At 34.3% G+C, this 12,976-nt stretch overlaps 1 protein-coding gene across 1 annotated transcript; it reads right to left on the bottom strand.

The window, feature by feature from the left end:
* Positions 1-6: 6 nt before the first annotated feature.
* Positions 7-9,876, bottom strand: LOC128875521 (acetylcholine receptor subunit alpha-like). Its single transcript, XM_054121154.1, has 4 exons — positions 9,734-9,876; positions 9,264-9,422; positions 7,915-8,164; positions 7-6,982 (listed from the first exon to the last, which is right to left on the bottom strand). The coding sequence occupies exons 1-4, from the start codon at positions 9,820-9,822 to the stop codon at positions 6,791-6,793; spliced, it is 690 nt and encodes a 229-aa protein (XP_053977129.1). The 5' UTR covers positions 9,823-9,876; the 3' UTR covers positions 7-6,790.
* Positions 9,877-12,976: the final 3,100 nt, after the last annotated feature.

The raw sequence follows: 12,976 nt of genomic DNA, 5'->3' as shown, positions 1-12,976 counted from the left end.
CATGTAAAATATTATTTGTATGTCATCATAATTAGAAGAGGTATTTAAAGGGCCTGGTTTAGTTGTGACACCTTTTACAGCGTAAAATACTGAAATTGTGATGCTTTATTCATGCTTATACTACGAATATGTATGTTTACTCTCAATTGGGTGCAACAATAAAAAACATTTAGTTGTTCAAATATTTTAAATGTAGAAAAACACATTCGAACTATTGAAAATACATTAAGTAAGAATGATTGTTGAGAGTAGATTTTGTCTCTGTTTATCCAAACCACTATGTTTCCGCCATGTGACTTCTATAAACGTTTGTAAACGCAATATAAACCTAACAACCTCACAGACTCTTAGACTTCCACTTCGAAGCATTAGTCGCGAACAATTTGGTTTCAACAGTTTTAAGAGCGCGATGAAGACGAGGAGAAAAGATTTAAGTGAGGCAAAGCGTTCTGAAATAGTCGCTTTGTCCGGAGGGAGCTATTCCATAAAAGAAATTTTAGAAAAAGTGGGAATTTCCGCGTCTACCGTGAGTTACACAATGAAACCGTATCTATATAGGGAATATAGAATTTAAGAAACGGTCAGGGAGGCCAAGAAAAGCATCGATAGCTGACGATAGTTATGTTAAAACATTAACCCTTTTAGACCTTGCGTTCACAATTGAGGACACAACATTTAAAAATTACCTACACTAGCGTTTAGGGTGAATGTCCTTATTTGTGCACATGAAGAAAGACCAGTTTTCCTCAAAAACTACACTATTAGGATTGTTGTTTTATTTTTCCTATACTAATTTTAGTCCAAGTCTAAAAATTCAATTACATTAATACGAGAAAAAATATAATTTAGGTCTGAAAGGGTTAAGTAAACGGAATAAAAGACGAACTGCATCAGAAATTACAATGAAATTAAATAAAAAACAAAAGAAACCAATTTCGGTGTCGACTGTTAAAAGGAGTGTGTGTTGGTCAAAATAAAGTTAAGAAACTTCAGTGGGCTAAATATCATCGAAATCGATTGATAGAAAATTCAGGAATAGTCCTGTGGACTGATGAGTTGAAATTCGAAGTGTTTGCTTCTAAGTAGCGAATGTTCGTAAGTGTCCAATGACTTATGAGTGTGTATTAAGTTGGCCAAAAAGTTCGTTCGGTTTATTAACTTCACTTCCACTATTGTTTAATCCCTTCAGGGACGAACTTTAAATAGATTTCTTTTGGTTTAATCGAATACACACAGATCAAAACATTATTTATCTGTAAAACGACTTTGATATACAAATATCCAGCCTAACTTTAGTATCATACATTTTTTAATTCTAAAAACAAACGTGCACACTTATTTTTCAGATTGATTTTTCCAATTTTCATCTTTCTTGCTTCTTAGAAAAATCGCTGAGTAGAAAGAGCTTTGATTTTGAAGGGTTGTTAAACATCACTTAGAGAAATTCTATATGTGAGGGATCATAATTTTGCCCAAAACATCATAGAATAAAATGGTGAACATATTATTGTATAAAGATATTTCCTTCTCTAAAAAAAAGTCGCTTTTCATTTACGCGTTAAAATCCAGATCAACTTTCTGACCAACCCAATAGATAACCGTTGACAAATTTTAACCCATGAACTTCGTATTCGCTAGGAAAGGAATGGGTTCGAATTTGATGCAAAACTGCAGCTAAACGTTAGTTCAGCGCTCAAGGCCACACCAATCATGCATGAGAATGCAACATGAATAATTCGTTTAGAAAATAAGACGAAGTTCGTATCGGTTACATTGTTCGCACTTATCTGTTAAAGTAACTTAAAGGAATACAAATTATTTTGACTGGTTCGTCGTTACTAATAAATAAAACAACTCGTTTAGCTCGTATTTCCACTGCCAACCATCATCGTATTGTGGCATGTTCTAAACAATATCATCGTGGGATTCATTTGTGCGACGTGTGATCCCAGTTTCTTGAAATAGTAAAAATGTTCAATCGCTTTACAGCTTTCGACTTACGTTACGCTTCTCTATGTACATTTTATTTACACCTTAATATTAATTGCTTTTTTTCTCTTTTTTTCTCTCTCCCTCTTACACACACACACACACACGCTCTCTCTCTCTCTCTTTCTATTCGACTAATTTGTAACTAGGTATCGCGAACTCGTTTTCTCGTCCAAGAATCATTAATTCATTAACTTTTCCGTTTAGCACTGGACGAACACCTCGATCGTCTCACCTCACCGACAACAACAATTAAATGTCTGCGACAGATTAACAACGGTTAAAATATCAAAGTAACAATAGCCGACTATCGAATAATCTACTATTGTTAAAGCGAGACTTTAAAATCGCTCGTTGCGGAATCGCGTAAACGATTCAACAGCTGCTTCAACATGGTAGCCGATAATTCACGACGTTAACGCGTTAGTTAGTAACTGACCCTATCATAGAAAATGTGTGCGTTCTTCCCTATCGATCTAGTGCAAAGTAAATTTCTTATCCGTTTTCGTTCCTCTAAGGTAGAATTCAGACTTTGACAAAATTCGCCCGAAGTCCGAGGTTAACGATGCAGCTCCCGTTTCTAACTTCGAGCATACGCTTCAGCGTTTACTGGACGACTTTTCGATCAGGTAGCGAATACGTTTACGAGTCTCCAAAATACTACGTGTCCCGAAATCGATCTCCGATCAATCGACAATTTATCCGTCAACCCTTCGTTTCCGAAGCGTCTTTCATTCGTCGATTCGCGCGTTGTCCATTTTCGTTTCTCTTCGGTCAATTTCCGGGGTTAGAAGATCGACTCGACGCCGAAATAAAAATGATAAGCGGAACGCTTCAGCCGTGCGCGCCGAATCGTTTCTTTATTATTTGGTTAACGGTTAACGAACAATTACGGAGCTTACCAATACAACGATACAAAAACGTCTCTCGCGCTAACGCGACGCTTACTAATGGCAGTATTTACGGAACCGATATACTTCGTCCTACGAATGTATATGTAATATTTACAATCCAACGCGACACAAGGCATCGTACCTTCGATTGCGTCCAAACTACGACTTTTAGCTAGGAATATGCCTGCGGACGTCGAAGAATTAGAGATTCGTCGAGTCGAGCCGAGCCGAGTCGAGTCGAGTTTATACAAGGCCTGATCCACGTCAAAATATCGATAATTTTACGATTTCGCGAGGTTGCAAATTAACGATCGTCGTCGAACGTTCACTTGCAACGTCGTTTCGTTCGATTTTTGCTAAAGCATCGCAGATTCTCCGACACGATTCTCGGGAATATCGGTGTCCGCTTGCACGAGACGTAACTAACAAACATTAACCGTGGTAATACATTGTTTATACATACATGGCGCATAATTACACAAATAAACGAACGAACCTGGAAAAGAAATCGTGAACAACTCACGGTAACATCAACCACTTACTACAGCATTGAACAACGACGTCAATCAGTTGTTCAATCAGCTACATCTATCAGCTTTAGAATTCGTATGCTTTACTTGTTCTTACAGTACTATTGGTTATTATTATTGTAATGTCTCGCGTCGTTCGATTGTTGTTACAAAATACAATATTTTTATAGAGGCGAAGTACGCGACCGTCACGAAGTTTCTCTCGAGATTAATTTTCGCGGGGTGAAATTAATCTTTATTTATTTCTATCAGCTGGGAAGAAACATGCCTGGTCCGATCTATTTGCAAATTTCATTTGGTCGTACGATAATGCGTGTATGTAATAGTGTAAACTGTAGCGCAGTAGGTGAAACGTGTGAAATAAATGACGTTGCGAGAAACGATTATTTTAATCGAATAGAAGGTTTCGATTATGAAAAATGTGTCCATCCTTAATAAAATTTAATTATTAATATTATTATCAGAAAACAACGAATATTGTTTTAACCATTATCTGGGATCAAATACCTAATACGAGCATATTTATTGATGAAAATAATATTCAATTTTTCAGAGCTGACCGTTAAATTAAATTTGAGATTAGGCTATAGGACAGCAATTTTGTTGCGTGGACAATTTGTACACCCATCCCCCGATTTACACAATTTTCGAAACAATTGAATTTCCAAAAACTGTTAAAAACAGAAATCGATGCTGTGCACGTATTTGTACAGTTATTCGTTAGTACCGTTCCCTTGTTAACACTAGCATTAAATCTACAAAAGGGAATTTCGTTTCCCTCCTTCTTTTTTATTTGAATACAAAAAGCATTCGTATCGATCAGGGCAGTAAGTCTTTAACAGTTGTAAGATATATATCGTTGTGCTTTTTCTAATAAAGAATTTCTAAAATTTCGTATTTAATGGATAACGATAAATAATTACAGTTTTTGTTGGATTATTATAATACAATTTAAATTTTACAGATGTTACCGTGTCGAAGGAAATTTAAAAACGAAAATAATAGAAATAAGAGGCACCTTTGAAAAGTAAAAATAATATTATAAAATGTAATTTTACATATTTATTATTTCACGAACGGGCTGATATTTTCATGCCTTTCATTTGTACTTTACTCTCATTTTAAATACTGCTTTTCATAGAAAAAACCATGAATTCTATGTAAATCGGGGGTAGGTTATACACGTGTATCTCTTGATAGCATCATGTGTGCATTCCAAAAATATTTAGACAAGTGTTAAAGTGTTAATAATAAAAGATATTCCCAATAATCGCCACAAATGGGACTGTTTTTGAGTAATAAAAAGACTAGAACTTTTCGTATGATTACGATCTCAGCTGAAAAGATCATTATTACAGAGAGTAGGGGGAGACTGGGGTCAATTTGAACATTTTTGTTAAAATAGCTTATCGTGGCTTCGTTCTATGTCCTATCTGTTTGGTAATGGAATTCAATTATACTCGCCTGATCACGTGGTTTCAAAAGAGAACCATTATTCATTTGTTTTCATATCAACTGAATTTAATCAACTGAACAATAAAATCGAGCTATTAAATATCTAAAATACACACTAAAAAATGTCAGACTCGTTAAAATCATTAAAAATGAAAGAAAATTTAGAAAAAATCACTTGAAAATGCCTCTAGAAACAATCAAGTGAAAAGGATTTCAATCAACAATACAGTTGATTCAACAGACACAACCCAGTCGTTACATATGTTTAATTTCATAGAAACAAAATTGAATATCGTAGGTAGGTATTTAACATTCTAAAATCAACTAGGATATTCATAATTATGATAATGTAAATTGGACAGAAAGAGGAATGACAGTTCTGAATTGATAAATAAAATAAGAATAGTTAGAAAACTTACCTTTCGTGTTGGAAAAGTAATACACAAAAATAGAAACGTTGATACGATAGGTTTAGACACGAAAACTGGTCCTTTTTCTCTTCGACGCTCTGTTTATGTCGTAAACTATCTTTAAATTATTTATTTTACTTTTATTGCCCCATGTTTCAATTAACCCCAGTCTCTCCTAATATATGAAATCAGTTAACGAACGTGGGAACGATAAAAGAATGGAAACCGTAATCTCGAGCGACATTTCGATGCGCGTACGCTTGAACCGTTATCCTTTCTCTCCACCGCACCGATTTCCTTAAACATACGTTCGTACAAACGGGTACGTTACTAAATGTTTAAAACTAATCGATTATATAGTAAGTTACACGCTATATTCGTGTCGTACAACGAACTATCTACTGTCGTGATGCCTAGAATAATTTCTCTCAACGTTTCGAGTAAACGGGATATATAAAACGCGCGATCGTACGACAGGTTTATTCGAGAAAGTTTCATCACCCTTGGGCTAGAGTTGAACAATCGAATTTTACGGCGATCAACCGTAAACCGTTTAACTTAACCTTTCCGTCTCTTCGATCCCTTCAAGAGTCACGGAAACACGACGAAAGTCGGCAAGGGTTTAACTAAATTATCGTTACAATACATTTAATTAACTTGTTCTTTTAAGTTAACCCGATTAAGTAGTGGCAGCTTCATATTACGATTTACTTGAGCAGACTATATAGGTATAAGTTTCTTCATAATTCACGCGACACGTCGATCGCTTCTTCTCCGCGCGACGATAACACTCGAACGATCAACATTTCGTCGCGCGTTCTCTTAAGTCGATGGCATCGAAACGAAGAAAGATTCCAAGGCGTGCGGTTCCTTCGTATTGCATAGTCGATTCTTCATTGTTTTCTGGATAGAATCGAGGTTACAGGATTACAGTTCGAACGCTTCACGTTCAGAGAAATCCCACTTCTGACACAAGTATGCTTAATCGTTAACGTTTCAATCGTATTTTAGGAACGAAACATTTCACATTTTCTCGTAAATTTGAAATGAAACCGAAATAATAGTTTTTATAATTTCTATCTCCTTGGATGGACCCAAAGTTATAAGATTACCGACATGTTTCGAACGTTTCTCGTTCGGAGAAATCTCACCCCTGGCCCGAGTCAGCTTACTCGTTATCATTTCAATTGCGTTTCAGGAACAAAACATTTCACATTTTCTCGTAAACTTGAAACTTGAAACCGAAGTAGTAGTTTTTATAATTTGTATTTCCTTGGATCTTCTTCGTTCGTTTCTCTTCTCTATTTTTTTTTCTTCCGAAGCACGAAGCACGGTGTACGTCGTATACTTTACAATCATTTTAGAAAATGGAGCCCTTTTACCGTAATTTCGTTACCGAACGTTGATGGAAGTTGGAAGTTCCTGAGACTAGAATGGGATTCCGGGTTGGTACCAAGTTACTTCCGAGCGTTGGTCCTTAGTCTTTATCTACGGTACAGAGCTCAGGCATAGACTATTGCGGCGGGCAGTTTACTACCGTTGTGGTTGCAAAATCGCTGAATTTTTTATCAATCGGAACCCGGTCATCGTAGAGGGTCGGTGCTTGTAAGATAATTCCAGCCGTGCCAACCAGTACCGCCAAAGTGAAAATCCAAAGGAACAGTCTGTCTAGGACCATCGCCACGTACTTCCAGTCCTCTTTCACCTTTTCACAAATTATTAACGTCAGATTGCTAAATACAGAATGCAGGAACTCTAACGTTAATTTTAAGATTGAAATGGGAATATTAATTTTTAATTGGCACACTTGAGGTGTGATCTTAATTAACTACATCCTGCTAAAGATGATCGAATTACGTTTACAGAAGTACATTTATAGACCTTTCATATTAATGTTCGTATCACAAAAATTTCATCTCTTGGGATTTCTTATATGCGTTCGACATAATATATTATATGTAGGAATTAATTCTATGCCTTTCTATAATAACCTTATCATTTATTTAAAAAGAAAAATTATAGCACTTACGACCTTTCTTCAGTTATACGAGAGAGCAGTATAATATAGTTGTAAAACCAAACGACGCTGCAACCTGTGTTTTTTTTTATGACAGTTGGTACATTAATGTAACAAAGTGGTGGACAAATATTTCTGTTTGTACTAGAGTTACAAATAATTAAATATGAAAGTAGAGAATTAATTTCTACACCTAATATTTGGAATATCTTTATATTATTTGCAAAACCAACATTTCTCAACTTTTTAGATAAATTTTATATTTAAAGAAACATAACTCGAATTCAGAACATAATCGATAAATAATTTAAATACTATTATTACTATTACTATTAAATTACCCTTTTAAGATTTGTTTTATACCGATAAGATGTTCTCAGCCGAATGTTCAGAACCCAAAAAACTTGCAAAATATGTATGCACTCATACCGACGAAGAAACGATTTTCGAGAGATTAGAAACTAATAATAAGCGATGAAGTCACAGTATTTTTGAATGATAATAACTGTAGACACTAATAATTATAGACGTGTCCCGCGAAGAAACAATTGAAACTTATAATGCGACGAAGGCTTATTATTTCAATTCTCCTTTATTCTTAAAGATACTAAAAAGATTACCTTGGTCGAATCCTCGAGCATTTTGGTGTGTTCCGCGATGAAACGCACACAAATGCAAGATTTGTGAATTTCAGGAGGGCAACGCGAATGCGAAAATGGTGGAGGACTTCGTAGAACTGGACTTTTCACTTCTTCGATACCTGCTTCCCCGGAAACGGAGAGATTTTCGCACTCGGATTGAAGAGGAAGCGGCGGTAACGTTGGTCCGTGAATTAAACAACTCCCACCGAATCTTGCGCCATCCGTTAGGCTGAATTGGGAACAAAACATTCCAATTCTAAGTAAAAAGTTTCCTTACTGTATCATATTCGATGCCTCAGCGAAACCAGAAATTATAATACATGTTTCATTATCTCGTGGTAGGAAATCTCATTTCACTAAAATATTGTGTTTAATCAAATTTCGTTAGCAACGAAACGTACGAGTTGATCGAATTTATCATTATATTTTATATGCATATATTTATGCATAACGAAATCAAACCTCGTTTACGATGAATTTGCCCATTTGTTTGACGATAGAAAATTCATTTATTAGTCTAGCGTTTCTACCGAATGAAACATAGTTTTTACATTCGCTTAATATATCAGCATTCGAATTTATTAGTCTTTTTTTACGATTCTATTACGGCAAAATAATTTATTTCCAGTTTTATACTTTTGATATGGGTTTTAATTTGTATTATAGCGATGTTTAGATCATAATAAAACACGCTGACTTTAAAAATCTAATTTTCATTAACTTATGTATGCAATGAATGCGACCATTTGTTTGATAATAGAAAATTCATTTGCTAGTCCAACATTTATACTAAATAAAACAGTTTTTGTTTTTTACATTCGTTTTATATCAGCAGACAAACTTATTAATTGTTGTTTACAATTCTAGTATCGCAAAATAATTTATTCCCAGTTTCATACTTTTGCTACGGGTTTTAAATTGTATTATAGCGATGTTTAGATTATAATAAAATACGCTGACTTCAAAAATCTAATTTTCATTAACTTGTGTAAATTTATATTCGGTATAGCTCTTATATTTTGTATTAACTAGAGACCCTGGTCTTTAATATTATTAGTATTACTTTACAGTTCTGCCTTGTCATTTGCCTTTAAATTGGGAATCTATTCCGAACTCGTTGCCAAATTAATTTACGTTATTAGAATCGCTAATTCGCTAGGCCTCTAATCTTTCCCTATTTCTTCCACTCTAAATTTTAATAATATACTTGATCCTCTATGATTCGAATTTAACCTGTATGCACGTTTACTAACGTAACGGTGGTATACATGCAAATTTGTAATGCAAATTTCGTAAAATTTCCGAAGTTTATAGTTAATCGTCGATACCTGGAAGGTGAGAGGTCTTCTTTCGAAGGAACACGACTATGAAATCGCTTAGGTGTTAGATGCTCTTCGCTGTCCTCTTGAGTGGATGAACGATAGGGATAATAGCAAGCCTTCTCTTTTCCCCTGACAGTTCTCATTAACACTCTGCTAGAAGTATATCTATGAATAAGAGCAAATGTATACGATGTACGATATCATTGAAAGACTCGGATATTATTTACAACTATTGATTAACCCTTTGCGATCCTATGTCGAATGAGGCTCGACAAAAGTGTACTGAAATCGGAGAATTCGAAGTGCAAAGGGTTAAGTGATTACTTCAGGTAGTCATTTAACGTTATAACCGTTATTTAAATAGTACAAGTATATTGTTTTCTATACGCGCAAAGGACATTTTCAACATTTTATTATAACATTTTGAGATGTGTGCTACTTTACGCAATATTTCTAAGAAATCGTGACATTCTTACCTATTCGTATCAAATTTATATTGAGGCCTTCGCATGACCAGCAAGCGAGGAAGAATGTGGATAAAAACTCTTTTTACCCAAGGAGCCATTTTGTGTGTTTGCGGTGACCGGAAGTGGACGTTCAGGACAACCACGGTTACGCATATACTGTAACATACAACGAAATTAAAATTGGTTTAGTACGATTCTTGAAATTTAATAAATCGTTATTTAATTTCGCATACGGAGAATAAAATTTCGGGCATCGTACATTGTATTTGCAATCTAAATTCGAAATATGTTCATCATGTCCGGGGTAATTGTTATTCGTTTCATTACCCTTGCTTCGTTTCGGGCGTTCTAATTAGAGAAATGCGAGCACCCGGTAACAAATACATTGTTCCATGCGTTGTTTATTTTTTGAAACGGAAATAAGCTGTAGCTATACGCATATAGCTGTAGCCTATTTCTAAAATTAAGATACAACAAATAGATGTGAAAAACAATTGAATCCACCATTAAATGTTTCATTATTCTAAGAGATATTTTATATTTACGAAATATGCTTACTCGAAGAATATTACATACATATATATATATATATATATATATATATATATAAAACCAATTTTTATATTTGATCTTTATAGAATAAAGTACAATCAAATGTACTTCAAATGTACAATCAAATGCAGCAAACATATAAAATAATATAAGTAAGCATAAATATAAAATATTCTTCAGGCGTCCATACTTTATATATACAAAATATTTTTTAAATAAATATAATTTCTAAATATAAAATAGTTCTTGGTATTCCTTAAAATAATTGTCCTTTTATATGTAGAGGGTGAGGAATTTTAAACAGGTCACCTAAATAACTCGCGTGTTTTTGAAGATAGGAAAAAATGCATTAGACCAAACTTACTTGGTATCGGTGGGCTCATAATCTGGTATTATCAATTTTTCTGTAGGTGGATATATATATAGAGTTATTTAGGTGACCTGTTTAAAATGCCCCACCCTGTATATATAAAAGGACAATTATTTTAAGGAATACCAAGAACTATTTTATATTTAGAAATTATATTTATTTAAAAAATATTTTATATATATAAAGTATGGACAGCTGAAGTTTATTTTATATTTATGCTTACTTATATTATTTTCTATGTTTGCTCAAAGTACATTTGATTGTACTTTATCCCATAAAGATCGAACATAAAAAGTGGTTTTATTTCGTTAACTAAACTAACTACTAACAATCAGTCACATCCTGCTTATTTGTTGGAACTAACGATCCCAATTAAATTAGACCATTCTGGTGATATTAGGAAAATGGTATGCTCGTAAAGTAAGATTCATACTTTACAGACACCGTAAGACTTTCTGTTTTTATGATTTTCAATCATCGGAAAGAGGAAGGAAATCTCCATGGACGACCAAGGCAAATTGCTATAACATATAACCGGGAGTGGCTGCGGTGGAACGACAGAATGTAAATCTCACGAGGCCATTTATAATGGAGATCTATTCTGCGAGAGCTGGTCTTAGCAGCTGGTACTAAGGGACAGACTACGATTTAAATTGGACCTGGTTCCTTTGACTCGACTTGGAACCATTTATCGGCTCGGAACTTGTCTTTCTACCGACGCCTTCTTCCTCTCCTTTTATGTTTGTCCTTTGTCTGCCCGCAGGAAATCGTATTAATTGATTCGAGATGAATTAAATATATAATTTCGTGTAACCTAGATGACTCAGATAACAAGTTTTATTACTGCAAATTAGATATTCTATCAAATCAAAATGAAACGAAATTCTGTTTTTGATAAATTCTTACTACTTGAAAAGATAATAACGCATGACCTTCCGTACCAAGCATGACGAAATAAAACCTAAGCGAATTATTTACAATAGGTTCACCATATTTTTTGTCATATTTCATCTGCATTTATGAAACATTTGGATCGATTTTTATAAGGTAAATCGTTTTGAAAGTAGACGTTCGTAAAAACGACGTTTAAACTTTTTGGTTTCCAACACATTTCAATCATTATCTACGTAATACAATATTTGTTTACGTAATACACCGTTAATGCGTATTTGATACGAAAAGAAGAAGCTTTCCCGACATCTCAGCAAAGGAGGCAATTTCCATTCCACCAAATGAAATTAAAAAAATCATCCCGTACCAAAATATCTTAAACACATCACAAACAATAGCAAGAGATGAATGGAAGAAACTATGGACCACCACCCAAAGAACCAAAATCCACGAGATTGCACAAGATTTTTATCAACCAATACCCACTTACAACTTGAACAGAAAATAAAGAGTAATCATGACTAGACTCAGAGTAGGCCACTCTAAAATAACACGTGAATACTTAATAAAGAAAACAGACACTCTACAATGCGATCTCTGCAAAATCAAAACAACAATCAAGCACCTACTATTCGAATGCCGAAAGACGAAAATATCAATTAAAACCAGACCCGGCCCTAATTTCTCAAGATCACGTACAAAACACCATCAAATATTTGAGACACACCAACCTATTTCACAAAATATAAAATATCCTCGTCGCTAATGACCATGCAGTTGATGCGACGTACAGCCTCTATTTAAAAAAAAAGGAAAAGAAAAAGCTTTCCATTCGTGGCTCACGTGGACAAAAGTATCTCCACATACTAAGTTTCTCTATAAAATCCTCTAAAAATCTGTAAAAGATCCTGTATAAGTCTTTAGTAAAATGTATCCATTGAGTTTAAAGTTTAAGCACAGTGACTCGCATTAATATTAGGACACTACAATACTTTATTCATTATTGCAATGAACACCTGATCATAATGCAGTTGATATATTTTTTGTTGTGTAATATGTTAGGATGTACATACATTCTGTTTAATAGAAATGTAAATTTCATTTACTTAACACATCGAATTCGTAACATAACAAACAATTTACTAGATAATGTATTATACTTCATGCCTCGTTCTTCGAAGATCTAATGTAGTAGTACTCGTTCCTATGGTATTTCACTTAAAACATCATATCGCCGAATGGGAGAAAGTAATGAACGATCGAGTACATCCTCGATATTGTTAGAGACTATAAAATAAAATTCGCGAATCTCTCGATTCAATTGAATGCTCGGGGCCGTTAAACTCACACAGAGGAGGAAAACCGTGATCTCTGAGACGCCATTGATGTCCTTATTAACCCTTTGCACTCAAGAGGTGACTCTCAGTCACCATTAGGTT

This window comes from Hylaeus volcanicus, chromosome 4 (genome assembly GCF_026283585.1).
Source record: "Hylaeus volcanicus isolate JK05 chromosome 4, UHH_iyHylVolc1.0_haploid, whole genome shotgun sequence".
Classification (NCBI taxonomy): domain Eukaryota; kingdom Metazoa; phylum Arthropoda; class Insecta; order Hymenoptera; family Colletidae; genus Hylaeus; species Hylaeus volcanicus.
This window is presented reverse-complemented; position numbering and strand designations above follow the sequence as displayed.